Here is a 19,311-nt window from a genome sequence, read left to right as displayed (position 1 = left end):
TCCAAAATGCATTTTCAAAGAAAAATCTGGATGCTTCTAGATGTTCTTGAAGTATTTCCTCCACCTGCCAAAAATTCACTCCTAGGATTGTGTTACCAGGCACTATTGAAACCTGGTAGAGTAATTCACTAGCATGCTTAGAAATTTCCTAACACATCTAGTGTGGTATGGATTTCAAATTCAGTAAAACTTCATTAAGTTGATACTGGGAAGCTTTTTCCATAATTCAAAGCAACTGTTAATTCTTTGGCTAGACACCCTATTGTTTCATAATAAACAAATTGAAAAAAACCCCATTGATGGTTGATTTGAACTCAATGCATTTCAGTCCTTTGTATTTTAAGTTAATAGGGTTGTACTTGTACAGATTTCTTTTCCCCACTTTTTCTTTAAGAGCTAATAGAAGGAGAGGGAAAAATTTAAAACACTGCTGACAACACACAATCTCTGTTACAAGGATCACAAAGAAAGGTTGAAAACTTTTTCTGTAAACATTTTTCATGAGAAAAATACAAAAACACAATGGCTTCGATTTCCTCAACGGCACATTTTTTAAGATGCTTGACCAAAAAAGAGAAAGTGAACATATAGAAAAGATAATTAGACTATTTTCAACTCTTTCATCTAAGCAATCTACAATTTTGTTTACTCTGGGGCCGAGGAAGTATGAACCACAGTTTTGTTCTAATTTTGCCAGACTATCCAAAGGTAAGACATACCAACGGTTAACCTGATATTTTGAGACAAAAATCATTCTCATCCACGATGCTATGATAAATGGAGGAAAAGAAAGGCCAGCAAGCTGCCATCAGGGGAAGGCTGGAACAAGTCCAGAAAAGCCTGAGGGGGAGTTTTTAGATGCATCCTGTAGCTCTATCCCCAGCAAGGTATATACTAGTGAGGGGTGGTGGGGAGAGGCAGGCAGGAATGGAGGACAGGATATGTTCCATATATAGGTTTTCTGGTTTCTCTGAATGTTCGCATCAGGTGATTTTCCTAAGTCATATGTGGTTTTAGGGAGGGACAACAGAGGGGATCATGGGTAGAGTTGGCTGTCAATGTGCCCTTAGTTTTATGTTTAAATCCAAATTTGAAGGCATTTTCCTACAGAATCACTCTATGTTATAGGAGTATTGAGAGAAATCAGTTAATATCTTCAATAAATATTTGATTTCTACAAACATTAATTCAAAGATGTGCTTCCTGCCATCTAACACTTTAGTCTAAAATGGCGAATGACCAAGTGAGAAATGCACAGAAGATAGGGTTAAGAACAGATAAAGAAAATGTAGTATGTATACACAAGACAGTACTATTCAGCTGTAAAAAGGGATGAGATCCTGTTATTCACAGCAACATGGACGGAACTGGAGGACATTATATTAAGCCAGGCACAGAAAGACAAATACTGCATGTTCTCACTCATATGAGAAAATAGATAGTAGAATTGTGAGTATTAGAGGCTGAGAAGGGAAGCAGGAGGGGAAGATGTGCACAGATTGGTGAACTAACACAAAACTACAGCTAGATAGGAGCAAATTCTATCTGCAGTACTGTAGGGTGAATATGGTTAACCATAATTTATTGTATATTTTCAGAAAGCTAGAAGGGAGGATTTGGAATGTTCACAGCACAAAAAAATGATAAATGTTTGAGGTGATAGATATGTTAATTACCCTGATTTGATCATTACACATCATATACGTATATTGAAATATTACTCTCGGTCAGGCACAATGGCTCATGCCTGTAATCCAGCACTTTGGGAGACCAAGCATGGTGGATTGCTTGGGCCCAGGAGTTCAAGACCAGCCTAGGCAACATGGTAAAACCCCAAATTTACAAAAAAAACACAAAAATTAGCCAGGCATGGTGGTGACCGCCTGTAGTCCCAGATACTCAGGAGGATGAGGTGGGAGGATCACCTGAGCCTGGGAGGTTGAGGCTGCAGTAAACTGTGATTGTGCCACTGCACTCCAGCCTAGGTGACAGAGTGACACCCTGTCTCAAAAAAAAAATATTACTCTGTATCCCATAGATATGTATAATCTAAAATAAAAGGAAAAAAGAAGGGGTCAAAATTTTAGTTCTGTGTATTTAATTGATTTTTTTTAAATGAGTTACATTCTGCCATTCCTTCAGAGACATTGTTTTACATGTACCCGTGGCGGAAATTCTTCGAGTCTTAATCACAAGAAATGAAAAGGAGTTTGTTGTACTATAGCTAATAATACTATTATTTTTTGTTCACCTAACACCATTTTTCTAGCAACAAATAAAACCAGTAAAACCACCACTCTTTCAGAACACAGAACTCAGTCAAAAACTGCTTTCAAGATGTCTGAAATTCTACTATTAGATTTCCATTTCTTAAGGCATAATTCTCTGTAAAATGTGAATATCCATGGAGAAGTAAAGCACTGAGCCATTAATCAAAAACACCTTAGTGTGAGTGAAATTATCAGATTCTTTCTAATGCGACAGTTCAGACAGGAAAGTAAAACAGTTTTTTATTTATGTTTGTTTTTTGGGGAGTGGGAGGGCAGAGGGAAGAAACAAGAGGTAGATAGGTCCAAATCACCAGTGAGAGGACCCTGAAGAGTCATGGGAAAGTACAAGTAGAAGGAAGGAGAAAAGGAGAAGAGATGAGGGGAGAAACAAATTTGTCTGAAATCAGCCATGGTTACCAAGAAAGCAATGAAGCTCATTTTTCTCTCAAAGTCTGTGGAAGACAAGAGAATGAGGGCTTCAGTTTGTGTGGGCAGATGATTAGTTACAAGAATGTTTTGTTAGACATATTACACATAATACATGAAAATCATTTAAATAAGTATAGAGAGTCTACATTGTACACATATAAATTAGTCTTTAAGGTGTACAGAGTTCAAGCATTGTACAATATTTTTAAAGAAACAGAATTTTAAACAGCTAGAAACGTCTACTGTAAAGTATAGTGATTAGCCATATAATAAAGTATAGTGATTTACATATAATTCATACCTAATGGTATAAAGAAAAGTGAAATACATGGTCCCTGCCTTCAAGAAATGTACAACCTCATTTGGGAGGCAAGTATAACATATATAATTAGAGAAAATCTAAGGCAGTATATACATTAAGGACAAGACTGTTTATTACTGACAATAGACAGAATAGGTGCTTGGAAATAGAAGAGATTTCTATAGCCTGGGACATTCAGAAAGAGTTCACGAAGAAGGTAAGATAGAGGACCTTGAAAATCAGGTAGAATTTGGCCAATCACTGATTATTGAACTGTGACTGGCATGGTAGAATTAAAGGGATTTCTTGTTGGGATGTAGTGAGAACTAAGTATAGATCTACAGAGAGGAGCCATATAACAGAAAGTATGGAAAGCTGAGCAGAGGGCTTTGGGTCTCATTGGGGTGGTGTGGGGTGGTGATTGGGTTTCAAAAGAAAAATGTGGGTTATCAAGCAGGAGAGAGATGAGATAATGACAGTGTTTTCATGTGATTAGCCAAGCATTGTTTTGCAGGATGAACTGCCCCCATACATCATAACACCTTTTACAAAGGCGCCCCAACTCCACAGATGATAGTTAATTCATCCTAATAACCTCTCATTGAGGCAAAGGAAATGCAGCTTTTATTATTCCCCATTTTGTAGATGATTTGCTCAAGGTCACTGAATATGAAAAGCAGAATAAAAAATACAGTATCACAATGTTCAATGGTTCCTAAGTACCAGCTAAATTATATTCTCTCATTTGCTGTGACTCCAGCAAGAGAAGTACATGATGATGGACCTTTGTACTCAAGTGCCATTTCTAAACTCTGATTACTGTTGAAGGCACATGTCCTATCATACCCAATTCCTGTTTATTCTCCCTACAGTCCCTACTCCCCTAGTGTCAAAAGTTCTAACTACCCCCGCCTTCTCTCAGCTAACAGTCTTTGATAATTTTGTTCCAGCTGGTCTTCTGCCATTATCATTAGCACATTCAACACCTCTGCATTAACTACTCAATAACAAGGACAATAATTCGGGTTCACCAATGCAAAGCAATGCTTTCAACCTCAAATTGCAAATCTGATTATCCCCTTAGGGAGGTGTAAGGGAGGTAAGAACTCCACATACTGGACTCTGGTACCAACCTGAATCCTTTCTCCAATGTAGGTTTCCCAATGACTGTTAAATAAAGAATCCCCCCATCCCCCACCCCAGTTAACTCTCTCTCTAACTTGACACATGTTCTCATCCTTTCATATACCTTAAAGTCACCCTTACTTTTCTTATAACCTATGTGTCCTGTCTCATGAGGGCCCTCACTTCCACATATTCTTTCTGGCATTATGAACCTCTCCCTCCTTGATGTCTCTAGTCCTTCATTTTCAAGTGAAGTGCCCAGCATAGAGTAGATGCTCAGTAAATATCTGATGAATGACCAAAGCTTCAGTTCTACATCTTCAATACTTATTGGACATATGTACTTTGTCATCCCATTGTTACCACAAAATTCACAAGTCTAGAACAGAAATCCTTAACTTCCTACCAGATCTGGCTCTTCCCCATTACATTCCAATTTCTTTCAGATGTGTCATAAGTCTCCCAGTTCCCTCATATTCAACACCACAGTCTTTAACTTTTCCTTCTGAAACTAGCTAATTATTAAGCCTGGTAATTAATTTTTTCTTCATAGTACTAAACATATGGAAGGAAACCTGTCCATGGAAGGCCCATTGCATCTGTATAACTATGACTGACCCATTGAAATAGCCTCTGTAGCCAGGCGCAGTAGCTCACGTCTGTAATCCTAGCACTTTGGGAGGCCAATGTGGATGGATTGCTTGAGTCCAGGAGTTGGAAACCAGCCTGGACAACTGCTAAACATTGTCTCCACAAAACAAACAAACAAAAAAAACATAAAAATTAGCCAGGCATGGTGGTGTGCACCTGTAGTTCTAGCTACTCTGGAGGCTGAGATGGGTGGATTGCTTGAACCCAGGAGGTGGCGGCTGCAGTCAGCTGTGATAGCGCCACTGCACTACAGTCTTGGTGACAGAGTGAGACCCTGTCTCAAATAAAAAAAAAAGAATAGCCTCTGTAGATCAAACTGCCTTCCCTCTCTCAATCCTCCAGTTGATTCATTCATCCAATTTTGAGATTTCTCTTCAGATATATAACTTGGTACATTGAGTCTCCCTTACTCAGAAATGTTTAATGGCTAGTTCAAAGGCCAAAATCCTTCCCTGGCATTTAAGGACAATCATGATCTGTACTCAATCCAGTTTTCCGACCTTATCGTGTATCATTTTTCTAGAGGAATTCTCTATGACAGTCCAAATGACTTTATCCTGTTCTCAAAGATTGTGTGTGTGTGTGCATGCGCTCACAAATGCAGTGCACTTTTCCTTATCTATATTGTATACATATGCTCCTTGACTTAAAATGTGGTTATGTCCCAATAAACCTATCATAAGTTGAAAATATTGTAACTTGAAAAGGCATTTAATACAGTACACCTAGCCTACCGAACATCATAGCTTAGCCTACCTTAAACGTGTTCACAACATTTACAGTAGCCTACAGTTAAGCAAAATCATCTAACGCAAAGCCTATTTATAACAAAGTGTTGACTATCTCATGTTATTTACTGAATACTGTATGGAAAGTGAAAAACAGAATGGTTGTGTGAGTACCATTGTAAAGTCGAAAAATCCTAGTCTGTCTACCTCTGCTGGAGATTTTTCCTTGCTTGGAAATGCCCTGCTCAGTGTGCATCCTAATAAGACTTTGGGGTCAGCTTACTTTCTGGAAGCCTTCAACACTTCCAGTCAGAAACTTCTATTATACTTACAGTGAGTTCACAAATTTTGCATTATTTGATATTTCATGTGCTAGTTTTAACAACTCAACAAGATTTTAAGATCTTTAAGGGTAGAACATGTAATATACGTCAGTATGCTTCCCAGAACCCAGTGATTATGTTCACCAATGTCGGGCAGTGTTTCCCACCACTTAGATAAAAGTCTTCAATAAAGTGGTCATTCATCGTTAAACTTCATGTCTACTTCTGATCTCAAATGACAACTAGATTTAAACTGTACCACCTTGGTCATATTTAAAGATACATGAAGGTTAATTTTAAAGTTCTTTGGCAGAAGCTTTAAAAGTTCTTTAAGAAGAGGCACAGTATAAAGAATAACATTTAGTACTCTAACTCAATATTTAACTTTATTCTTCCACCTACATCTTACGAAAGATTTAACAATCAACAATATTCTAAATGAAAACTTGTCCTCAAAAATACTATTGTAGGTTCTAAGGGGAAATATCTTAAACTTAAGTATTATTTATAACTGAAAACTTCAAAGAAAACAGGGTTTGAATCATTAAAGAGTAAATATTTGAGTGGAAAGAAACAGGTTTATTGGTTTTTTTTTTAAGTTGTACTTTAAATATTTTCAAGAGTTCAGCTACTGGTATGGAAAATTCCTCTAGTTACACACTAAAGAAGTAAGCACAAATTAAGTACAAAAATCTTCATACCCTCAACATTTGGTGTAATATGGCAAAAAATGTTCATTACCACAATATTAAGAAATATCAACAATATGAGTTTGAATAACTAATTCATAAGGAAGAGTTTGAACTGGACAAAATTCTGGGTTTTCTTTCTTCACTCCAAGTTTCCTTTCTATTTTAAACTAGTGGCAACAGCAATTTCTTTGTTTGAAAGTCAGGAATGCTGGAAATCTTAAGTGATAGAACAGGTAGCTGGGCTTCTACTTCACGTCTCTCCTCAGAGGGAGAAAATAATTGTGGATAAAGTAATTTTGTTTGTATTTCTGGAAAAATCATTTTTCCCATCAATCTTCATAATTCTCTAAAATAAACTGTTAAAAAGTTATAGGCTGGTCGGCTACCTCACCCTGATTTGTGGAAACGCTATACAGTAATTTCAAGAACACATGGCTAACTCAAGTTTTCTAAAGGCCTAAAAGTTGCTCCTAACGCCTTCATAAAACTCTAGGAGAATTTTACAAGCTCACGATAGATTTCTGCATCTCATCTGCAATATTTTGCTACATAACAATAATAAAAATAGTCTAGGTTCAAGAGTCACACTGCATGCTATCAAATTTATTATTAAGGTATTGTACAATTTCAACTATGGAAAAAACTGTGTGCTGCACAAAGTGCTTAAGAACTATATTAGAAATAAAATGGAAATAAGAAGTTAAGAATTTATCATTTCATTAAGATGAAGAGAATGACCAAAAAAAAAAAAAAAAGATTCCTCTCTTCTTTGCTAACGTTGAGATGTTTGCCCTACTCAAATTAGGTGGGACAAAGTAATCACAACTCAGAGGGCACAGAGTGAAAGGCAGAATTTGTAACTTCAAGTATGTGATTCACATTTGAATCCACATTAATTAAGATTTAAAAATTCAAGAGATAGGCAACTCAGATAATTAAACAAAGCAGGGAACAATCAGAAATACTAAACAGCAAGCAGTTCCTAAACCATATAAATTCAATAAGGTCAAGACAAATAAAATAAAGATCAGAAACCATTTTCCTCTCAGCACACAGAGTTCCCCAGAATCACAAACTTGATGAACGGGAGGCACTCACTCTGCTGACGCACGCACGCAGGCTCGCGCACACAATGGAGCGAGAAGCATGGAGACCCTCAGAGACAAACTTCACATGTGCATCGTTTTACTCTCCACAGAATGGAAAGAAGAGCACAGTGAGAAAATGTCACTTTTTCCCAGATCAAACAGCAAAACTGTACTTAGTATTGCGAACTACGAATTCCCTTGATACAATCAAAGGCAGAACTGAATGAATGGCGTGTGGGGCAGGGTGTGTGGGGAAAAGAGGGAGGGAAAGAGGGGGGGAGGCCGCCTGAAAGGAAGAAAGTTTAAGGCATTTTGCAAGGCTTGAGTGGATTAATCTTTTTTTTTAAGCCCTACTATTTCCTATTTCCCTTTCTCTCTCTCTCTCTTTATTTAACATACACTAACTTCCTGAGACTCAACCCAGACTTGCCCTAAATGCAGCTGAAATGTCTGGTGTTTAGGACACACCAAGAGTTCTAGGTGCACAAATAATCCCATTTTGGGAAAGAATTTAAAAATCACTCTTGTGGCCATTCACAAAATGAGGACACTGAAAAAAAAAAAAAGAACTCCATGCATCAATAAGTAAATCGAGGCCCCAGTCTACAGCTCTCTGATTTCTACTAGAAATATAAGCTATTTACTACTAAACATTTTATTTTTGAACTTCAAAAAAGTTTGTTTTTACATTTTAGATCATGAGGGACTGAGGCTTCAGTGGTTTTAGCCTCTAAATGGGTTGTTTGGGCCATCTAGCAAAGGAAAAAAAAATAGAACATGAATGCTTTAAAAGGTGAGTAGATTTGGATAACATTTAGCAGATAGCGTAAAGTGCACCGATTTAAAAACATAACAGCATAAAAAGTTTTCTGACATAGCTTACCTTTAATAAAATGAAAATATAATGGGAGGGGGTTGGGCTGGGTAGACTTCGAGTAACAAGTTGGGTCCCATGCAGTAGTCCCTTGTCCAAGACAAAAAGCTTCCTTTAACCACATGTAACAGTCATCTTGTGGGAAAGGCACGGAGGGGGCTGAGAAGTCATCACCTCAGCGACTCTGAACAGAACCAGCATTTCTCACGCCACACTATGTGCTGGGCTAGGTCGGGAAGCAAGCTACAATTTTGCCCTTAAGCAGCAGTACCGAAAGGGAGAAAGAGGTCACCTCTCTCTTAGCCCTACGCACACAGGAAGAGCCCAATTCAAGCCGCCGCCGCCGCCACCCCTGGTGTTGCCCCGCCCCAACTTGAGTGTGTGTTTGGGGTGGGGGGTGCAGGGCACTCACTACTCGCGTTATACCCCACAAATTCCAAGGCACTTCCATCTCTCCCAGGTTAAGTTCCGCCCCCCCATCCCCAACCGTGCCAAGCTCAGCAGGCGCAGGTGTCTGTGGCTCTGGCCTATTTTTACACCCCCCAACCGCCCTCAATCTCCACCTAGTTGCGCGCTCCAGTCCCGCCTCGCCTTCCCAGCGAAGAGCACTACCTAGCCTACACACCAGGAAACACCTCGAGCCCTACTCCCAGGTCACCTGGCCATAGTGACCGGCCCTGCCCTCAGGGGAGCCCTGGGGCCGTCCCTTGTCGCCGGTGCCCAGCACCGAGGGCGCACCGGGCTCCCAAGCAGTCACGTGGGCGGCGGGGGCGGCCTGCGCTTCCTCACCTGCATCCCAGGCACTTGGACAGCCACCGGCGAGTGGGCCATGGAGGCGAATGCTGCCTCGCTCCGCTTCTGCGGCGGTGGCGCCTTGGGTTCGGACTGGCTCCTCCTCCGGGGGTAGTTCGGCGGCCCTCCCAGGCTTTTCGATCGGGGCCTGGAAGGACACACAAAAGTGGGGTTACTGGGCTGGCGGCGCGTAGCCCGGGGCTAGGAGGTGGGCTGTTAGCGGCGCAGCTCCCTGGGACTCAGTCTACCTTTCTGGCGCCCGCCCGCCGCTGAAGCAGCCGCCTCCGCTGCTGCTCCTCTTCCTGAACGCCGAGCGCTGTGAGTGGTGGTGGCTGGGACCTGGGCTCGAGTGATGCCGCTCCTCTGCGCCTCGCCGCTTTAGGAAGAGGAGGTGGAGGCGCCCCAGCTACCCGCCTGCTCGCCTGGCCTGGGAGGCGGTTGGGGGCGGTTCCGCCGTTGGCCCTGCCCCCGCCCCGCAGCCGGGCGGTGTCGCGGGAGCCAAGCCTCCAGGCAGCGAAGGGGTTTGGCTGGGGTTGCTGGAGTCTGAGAAGCTGGAGACTCTCCCGGCACGCGGAGAGGAGAACCCAGGGACCCGGAGACCTGGGACACGGCTGGGCCTGGAAAGAGTTTGGGAAACCCTGAGGGTATGAGGGCGTCCCAGATGCGGCCACGTTGCAGGGAGGCGTGCGAGGCTGGGGCACATGCAGCCTCGGAGACGACTTGAGCTGAAACTTGGGGAGTGTTGGAAGTCTTTCTTGGCTCCCTGGGCTGGCTAAGGATAGGATCAGAGATAGCCGCGGAGTCGGTGGACCCCCGCTTTTTCCCGCCATCTGGTCTCCTCAGCTGGAGGCCGCGCCCCTGTGCAGGTCTGTGGCCACACTCTTGCTTTCCGAGTTCCCTGACCCCAAACATGTTTCAGGTGACTTCAACTTAAGGTTCCCCCTACCTCTTGGACTATCACTTGCAGAACGGCCAAACTAGGGCTTCTCTCTACCACAAGTTCTGCACGTGTAAGGCAGAGAGAAATTGGAAAACAGATGGTATATCGGCAGAAAAATTAATGAGGATAGTAGAGGCTTGGGAAATGAGATTGGATCGTTAGCAGTACAGGTTATTGAATTCAGCATACACTGCAGTGGTTTTGGTAACTCCATGCCTCCGCCCCATTTTAAGTTCCACTCCAGGAGGGAGACAGGCTCTTTTGAGAGTACTCTAACAGTAGCGACAGTAACACTGGTAATAATAGCAACAGGAATTTCATTATGAAGGCACCTTTGGGAACACGTAAGGGGTTAATTACTTTAAAAACGTAATAGTCGAGTGCCAGTTTAAAATGAAGATGAAGTTCCTTACCTTGAAATTTGTTATGGGTCTCTACGCACCACACGGTGGGGGGCCTCTAGTGGTAAAAGGTAGTTTCTCTTCTTCCTTTTAAATCTTTTTCAGAGAATAGTATATGATTCTTATCAATATCGTTATTATTAATGGATGTCATTTTCATTGTGCCAGGGACTGCTAAGTGCTTTCTATGTGTTATTAATACCTTACTGAACCTGTACAAGGGCCTTCTGGAGTCTTATTGATTTCCCCTTATTTTACAGATGAAGAAAAAGGCTCAACCAGGTTAAATAATTTGACCTAAATGTCACGCAATTAAGAAGTGGTACAGCTGGGAATTCAAACGCAGGTCCCCCTGGCTGGTGATGAACTTACTACTTTCTCTATGGTTTCTGTTTGTGTTTAATGATGATAAAGGATACAATTGCATTTTCCTTACTCCTAGTTCCCCAAGTCCAGCCCTTCACTATTTCTAACCCAATAGTAGGCTCCAATCTAGTCTCGATTTCCCACCAACCCAGCTCACAACATTGCCAGCCTGACTGGAAACCTGCAGTGCCACCTAAACTTTTAATGTCCATAGAAATCCGAGGGTTCTTTTGCTCCCTCAAAAGTGCAGATTTTGATCTCCCAAGTCTGGACTGGGCCCAAGATTCTGCAATGCTAGCAAGCTCTCACATGGTGATGATGTTTAGATCACACTTTTAAGTTGCAAGGGTCTGAATCAAGCTCCATCATTTAAGACCTGTCTCAAATCTCACCTCCATTGACCCTTCCTAGTTGCTCCAAGCCCTCCTTCAAACTCCTCCAATGTCAGCAGCGCTCTCGCTGTAGTTCTTTCTTCTTATTTCATATATTTCATTTGTTTTGTCTGCCCATATTAGGTCCTTGAGGCCAGAGATCCAGCCTCTCTTACATGAGAATGATTCAGGTAGGATGGCAGGACTCTGAGGGCAAGCTTTTTATACATTTTGTCCATTGCTGTATCCCCAGAGACTAGGTTCATGGCACATAGTAGGCCCTCAATAAATAATTGTTGAATGAATGAATGAACTTCTTTTGAATTCTCCACTGAGGTTACTAGGTGCATAATGTATACACTATATATTTTGTTGATGTCAGGTTAAACCCCTAAGCATTGCCCTTACTGAACATTTAAATTGTTCAGTTTATCATGTGTTACATCTTTCATTATTTAGTCTCCAAAATTCTTTCCTGCTAGTTTAATTTCACAACTACTTATGAGCCAGTTGTATAATTTTGATAGATAAGTAAATTAAGCATATCAGAGAAATGACTTTCTCTGACATCATTCTGGGCCAGAGTTATGTAACTATGTGGAAGAATAAAAGCTTAATGCTGAGACCTGGAATATTGAGACATTTCCTGAAAGACATTGCATTTGAGATCTTAGTGAGCTTTTTAGCCTTTATTTAGGTTTACTGCTATTAAATAAAGCATCAGTTGTTGTTATAATTGATAGAGATCACTTGAGTTTTTACATGGGATTGCTTGTGGACTTTTAAATGATTTTTCCTGTGTGTGTGTGTGTATCTATAAATTAAATCTCGTGAAGTTGTCAACATTTGAAAACAATTCAAATTTTATGAGCATTAGAAACTTTTTTTCCACTTTGAACTGCATTATTTCTCAAATTCTTAAATAAAATAAGAAATTCAAGTATGCTTTTGTTACACACACACACAAAGGAAACTTAAATATTTTACTTCAAATTGTCAGCCCGGGCCAGGCATGGTGGCTCACCCCTGTTCCCAGCACTTTGGGAGGCCGAGGCGGGCAGGTTACCTGAGGTCAGGAGTTTGAGACCAGCCTGGCCAACATGGTGAAACCCCATCTCTACTAAAAATACAAAAATTAGCTGGGCATGGTGGTGTGTGCCTGTAATCCCAGCTACTCTGGAAGCTGAGGCAGGAGAATTGCTTGAACCTGGGAGGCAGAAGTTGCAGTGAGCTGAGATCACGCCACTGTACTCCACGCTGGGCCACAGAGCAAGACTCTATCTCAAAAAAAAAAAAAAAAAAAGCCCAGAGTCTGATAATACATTACAGTGTATTCCCATAGTTTAATGGAAAATGTTTCTTGAGGAGAGACGCAACTTATGCTTTTTGGTCACATGTAGAGTGTAACATAGCACCTCAGATAGGATTTGGTACCTGCTTGATTGATGTGACCTGAATGGCTGTGAATACTTAATAACCATATAAATAAAATAAGATTATACACAGATTAGGTAAGGTTTTGAGTAACATTATACACAGATTAGGTAAGGTTAGTGAATTTCAAGTTAGACAGTGTTCTTGAGGCCTCAAAACTTAATAATTTAAATTTGGCACCTGGTTTCAATTTCCTGACATTTGTCATACCCTCCGTTCAGGTTGAGTATCCCTTATCCAAAATGCTTAGGACGAGAAGTTCTTCAGATTTTGGATGTTTTTGGAGTTTGGAATAATTGCATGTACATAATATCTTGGGTATGGGACACAAGTCTGAACATTAAATTCATTTATGCTTCAGATACACTTTATATACATAGCCTGATGATAGTTTTATACAATATTTTAAATTTGTACATGAAACAAAGTTGGTATACATTGAACCATCAGAAAGCAAAGGTGTCATGTGTGGAATTTTCTAGTTGTGACATCATGTCAGCACTCAAAAAGTTTCCGATTTTGGAGCATTTTAGATTTCAGATTTTCACATTAGGGATGCTCAACCTGTATTAAATATTTAACTTTACCCGTGTTTACAAATATTTACTGAATTGACTGGTTCTTAGCTAAAGTGTAGGTAGATGGCAATAGCCAAACTTTAATATAGGCGACAGTGAAATAAGGGCATGTTTTTCAACTAGGAGCAATTATGCCTCCTGGAGAACATTTCTGGGTATCACAAATAGGCAGGTAGGTGCTACTGGCATCTAGAGAGTGGAGGCCAGGGATGCTGTTAAACATCTTACAACGCACAGGGCAGTCCCCACAAGAAAGAACTATTCAGTCCACAATGTCAATAATGATAAGGTTTGAGAAACCATTCTCCACACTTTTTGCATTAGGAGCTACTAACCGAGAAACAGCCTTGAAAATCATTGTTCTCTGAAGATTTTAGCTCAGTGTTGTGGCTGGGACCAAATAAAGAAAATACTCATAAGATACTGGGCCACATCAAGTGGGTAATAGAAACAAAGCAGTATTCTTATTTTACCTCTGTAATGAACCATAGATCATCTGTCCCCTAAAAGTGAATACAACTTAATGAAAAATAATGTTGAACAGAAAATAACTTTAAGTAAAAATTAATCATTTTTTAAAAAAATTAATTACTGAGCATGTTCTAATATACCAGGCATTACCTAGCCTTCAAATATGTTAACTCATCATGATAAATTTGACCTCTTATTCTACTTTACAAAATTTAAAGGTAGGATTTCACATTTTGGACTTACACATTTTGAGCCTAGTGACTATGATGAAATGGATAAAATGTATATATGTATGAAATATAATGGCAAATTGATATACTTACCTGAGTATTTGAAACTAAAGAAAATTATCTGGGCAATTCTAGAAGCTCACCATCCAGTGATGGGAATATTTTGATTCAGGCTGCGGAGTCTACTGATACTTGGAAGTACAACATTCAAGGGCCATTTTTTATTTTAATAAAAGCATAGATGATACCTCAAATTTACTGTTTACTCTCATTGGGCATCAAGTTGGAAACCATGTTATGATAGTTCTTGCAGATGTCGTATGTATCATTGCTATTGTTCCAGCATAGCATCCCAAGGAGAAACCTATTGAATCAGACCTTGGTCAAGGAACATTAAACCTTAAACATTAAAACTGTGTGACTTCCGAATTCTCCTGAATAACCTTCCACCTTTTGTGGCTTGCACAATATACTATCATAGTATTATATATAATGGAAGCTATACTATCCAAGACATCCCTGCTGAATATTCTCTCTAGCTTTACCTCCTGATGCTGCTGAGGGGAATAGAACAACAGAGGAGGTGGGTGGAAGCAGATGCCATTTAAGCAATTTCCTGCTTATAACATTTCTTTACATATATGCTTACTTGCTTGAAATGTTTGCATTTAGGTACCAAAAGCATCAAGCTCATAACTTCTGGCCTTTACCAATTGGTTACAGACCTAAGAGAGGTAAGATGGCCTGGACATTCATTTGCATGCAAAGGCAGGAGACAAAAGATGGAGGAGCTCCCTTCCTGATTCCAGTTTTGCTCCTCTGCCTAAACTGTCACTTACAGAATCAGACCGTTGACCTTTAGATGCCTTGGACCTAAGGTGAAGGCCCTCAGAAACATGCATGGGCTCACTCACAGTCTCTTCAATGCTGAAAGAACCACTGTACTAGCCATCCTATAATGGTAGTTTATTTTGCCATATGGGTACCTGAGGAGACTGGGGAGTTTCTTGGGAGAGATTCTTTGGAAGCCTGGGTCCTTTGTAATGAGGTCAGGTAAGTTCTCTTGTGCTCTCCAAGGTGCAGTTTTTAGTCACAGGAGAGCCTTTCATGTGTCATGATGCTAAACAACCCATTTGAGTGATATTTTCCCCTCTGAGTTGACCTTTTAAAATGTATTGAATTGACCACTTGTTCTTTCATTTGTAGACTTCTCAAGAAAACAGTTCTAGTCAAAGGTGGCAGTTAAAAACAGGAAAAAACTGGCAGTTGAGACCAAATAGGAAGTGACTTTGCCATCAGCTCACACCGAGGAAAAGGAAGTTGCTAGGACCTCTAAGAAAGGCAGTTTTGTAAAATTACCACTCTTCAACTTGCTTAGCTGAGGCTCTGTCACCCTGTGGTAAAAACTTCCATGGTTTTGTTACTGCAGTACTTGACAGAACGTGAACAGAGTAAGGGAATAACAGGCACCCCTCGCAGGAATGTTATCAGGGACTGCCAGAAGTTTCTAATGGGGGCAGAAACTCAACATTGTAAACAAGCAAAGCTGCCATCCTCTTTTTTTTTCCTGGGCCACATCAATATTTTAAGATTAGTTAACATTCAGTATGTTATATCATGAGGCTCACCACAAGGGTCCAACTGTAAACTATAATAGGATTTTTTGCTGACAAATAGAATGTTTTTTATACTTTCACTTTGGCCCCAGGTCCAACCTAGGCCACACCACCTTTCCTTATTTCCCTTACTTTCTCTTCCCTTACTTTCTCCTCCCTTCTTCTTCTTTTTTTTTTCTCACATATTTCTTGCTCTGTGCTAAGTGCTCGGAATATAAGGAAATGCAAGGAGTTTGCTTTCCCAGAGGAGAATGCCACAAAAAAACGAGAAGCATTCACAGCAATAAATGATAATAATAGCAGTCTATTACTACAGCAACAGGCACCAGAGAGCAATTCATTTTACCTCTGTAGATCCTGGAAGGCTTCATAGAGGAGGTGATATTGAGCTAAACCTTGAAAAATGAGTAGGAGATAGCCAAGTAGAGAATTGAGGATAAGGGATGGAGAAAAGAAGCCATTCTAGGCAGAAGGAACAGCATAAACAAATGCCTAAACCAGGCCTGTATATTTCCCCATCACCTGATGACCTGGTTAAAATACAGTTATTGCAATTCGTTTATCCAGTTCTGAATTTGTCCATCCAAGGTAGACAAAAGGAACTTGTATCTTATTTTTAAAAAACTCCCCAGGTGATTATCTTGTGTACTCTTGGTTAAGAACCTCTAGAACTAGCTGATAGTTTGATTTGATTTTACAGGCAGAAACACAGAGTACATGAGTTGTCCTAACAGTGAGGCTGGAAGGATCCATTAGGGGCAGACTACAAGCCTTGTATGGCATTCTGAAGAGTTTATACTTGATCCCTCAGGCTCTTAGTAGTCTTTTGGGGTTTTTAAGGAAGAAAGGAATTTGATCCAGATTTGTTTTTTCAAAATAAAGCTCTGCTTAGCACATAAAGGATAGATTGGATATGGGAGAGACTGGAAGCAGAGGGACCTATTAAGAGACCATTAGGAGGCCATTGTAAAAGTACAGAAGAGGGACTGAACTAAATTAATGGCTGTGAGAATGAAGAGGAAGGAATAGATTCCAGAAACAAATTATGGTTGGACTCAACAGCATCCAATTGATTGGATGTGGACAGCACCAGAGGGAGAGGTTTAAAACACCAGCGACATCTAGCTTAGGGAACTGGATAAATGTTAATGCCTGGAACTTCACCAGAGAATGTAGAAGGGGAACCAGGATTGGGGAAAAGATAAGGAATTCAGTTTGGGTACACCGAGTCCGCAGTGCCTGTACAGCCTCTAAGTGGAGATATCCAAAAGGCAGTTGAAAATAGCAAGAGGTCAGATTGCAAATATAGATTTGAGGACTGCAGAGAGAAATCCTTTGTAACCTCATGTCAAGGTGTCAATAAAGGACATAAAAAACAGAAACCAAGTTGGAACTGTTCACTTCCCATTTAGAAAACCACTTCTTAAATAATTGTCCTATGTTTTGGGCCAGTCAAATGTGTCCTGTGTTTACTGGCATCACATCTATCTGCAGAAAGCCTACTGTTTCCTCCAAAGTAATGATTGTTAACCTTATGTCTGTGAGATCGTGTTACTAAATATTTCTGCTGTGTTCCTGCATACATAGATTTCCCTTTGAATGCACGATAATGACAGTAAAGAAAAGAATGGAGTAAAGAACAGAAATGATGTGAAGAAATCTGAATACTACGTTGCCAGCTTTTCTGGTATGGTTTTCTTGCTTGCAACTGTAAAATAGATTATTGTGCACCAGAACAGTTTGTATTATATTTCCCTTCCTACACTCAAAAGAAAATGAGGTGGGAGATGACATGCGTGCCTGGTTTCACGAAGCCAAGTTAGTGTCTTCTACAATGGAAAGAAAAACAGGAACAATTTATTGCAATCTAAAGCACAGATTACTGGCAAAACCATGATATTTGCCTGCTGTGAAAGTGCATAGCAACTTTAGTTAATATTCCTCCAATTTTTTGAAATCATTCATACTGTTCTGGTTCTTCCATTCTTTCTGTGCTATTGACCTTTTATGAAACTTCACACATTCTTATAGTTTACCATGTGTGAAGGTAAGCATTCAAATGGCTAAATGCCAACTTGAAATTAACATAGATAAATCATGCTTTCCATATAAATTGTGAAAATAGTGGTAGACATTTACAGTATGAGATCATGAAAGCAGATACAAATAAATTATATTTTAAATGTTTTGTGCACTGCATTTTATTATGTGTTTGGGTTTTTCTCAAGTGTTACAAGAAACTGAAATGTACCAGCTCTTAAATTTTAATGTAACTTTAGCATCTGACAATATACAGATTCTTGCTATGCAAATATAGAGAAATGGGTGCTTACTATGTTGTGAAGGATGGATTTAGTTCATGAAATATAGATTTTAAAAATATACATTTTCCTATTTTTTCCAGACTCTAAAAGCATTAAAAGGTTATTGCTGTATGGAAAGGTCATTTATATGAACAATAGCAGGAGAAACTGTGTCTGGGTTGTAAAATGCAGGGTTATTGAATATGTTTCCTAGTAAAATTGTAAGGTATGGAAAGTGAGTATACCTAGCAAAATGCTTCAGTATCACTTCTCTACTTTGGTTCTGCACGTAGCATATGAGATATAAAGTAATTCTTTTTCAAAGCAGAAGCCCAAGCCAAACTCGAATTAATTCAAATAGAGGAATTAGTTAATTATAATAGGTATCGTGTATATAGTTATTACTGTGTGTCAGGCATGGTTGCAATTTACATATATTCCCATTTAATTCTCACTACAACTTCATGAGCTAGGTACCACTATCATCCTATCATTTCCATTTTAGAGATGAGGAAACTGAAGCACAGAAAGATTAAATAACTCGTCCAAGGTAGAGTTGCCAGATAAAATACAGAATGCCAGTTAAATTTGAATTTTAGATAAATGAATGATTCAGCAGGAGACATATTTATACTTTAAAATTATATCTAAAATTCAGATATAAGTGGCCGCCCTGTATTTTTATTTGCTAAATGTGACAATCCTACAGGCCAAAGTAACAAAGTTATTCAGGGCTGAAGCCAGATTATGAACCCAGAGAGTGTGGCCTCTAACCCCTATGCCTATATTGATTATAAGAAATGGAGGGCAGAGGCCAAGGGCAGTGGCTCATGCCTGTTTACCTAGCACTTTGGGAGGCCAAGGAGGGCGGATCACTTTAGGTCAGGAGTTCAAGACCAGCCTGGGCAACATGGTGAAACCACATCTCTACTAAAAATACAAAAATTATTTGGGCATCGCAGTGCACATTTGTAATCCCAGCTACTTGGGAGGCTGAGGCAGGAGAATTGCTTGAACCCAAGAGGCAGCATTTGCATTGAGCTGAGATCGCACCACTGCACTCCAGCCTGGGTGATAGGGCGAGACTCTGTCTCAAAAAAAAAAAAAAAAAAAAAAAAAAGGAATGTAGAGTTGAGTGCTTCATTATCTATATTTGGAGTATTTTTTATTTTTAAATCACAACTAACAGTTAAGCCTCATGGCAGGATCATAGGTCTATAATAACTTTGAATTTATTTTAATTTACTCTAATTGTCAATATCGTTTGGTCACAATATTTTTAGTGAATTGTTTGTTCTAAAAGTGATGAGATCCATAATAGTTTTGAA

General features: G+C 39.9%; 1 protein-coding gene across 4 annotated transcripts in view; it reads right to left on the bottom strand.

Moving 5' to 3' along the window:
• STK26 (serine/threonine kinase 26) overlaps positions 1-9,621 on the bottom strand; it is a 52,213-nt gene extending 42,592 nt beyond the window's left edge. For 2 of the 4 annotated variants that reach the window (XM_003272616.4, XM_003272615.4), the window contains exons 1-2: positions 9,522-9,621; positions 9,271-9,421 (exon numbers count right to left, since the gene is read on the bottom strand). In XM_003272616.4, coding sequence (XP_003272664.1) covers positions 9,271-9,312 — 42 coding nt within the window. In that variant the 5' untranslated portion in view covers positions 9,313-9,421; positions 9,522-9,621. Of the gene's footprint in view, positions 1-9,270; positions 9,422-9,521 lie in introns of those variants that run through there. The other 2 variants (XM_003272614.4, XM_030807080.1) reach the window with 2 other exon arrangements.
• Positions 9,622-19,311: the final 9,690 nt, after the last annotated feature.

Source organism: Nomascus leucogenys, chromosome X (genome assembly GCF_006542625.1).
Source record: "Nomascus leucogenys isolate Asia chromosome X, Asia_NLE_v1, whole genome shotgun sequence".
In the NCBI taxonomy this organism is placed as follows: Eukaryota; Metazoa; Chordata; class Mammalia; order Primates; family Hylobatidae; genus Nomascus; species Nomascus leucogenys.
This window is presented reverse-complemented; position numbering and strand designations above follow the sequence as displayed.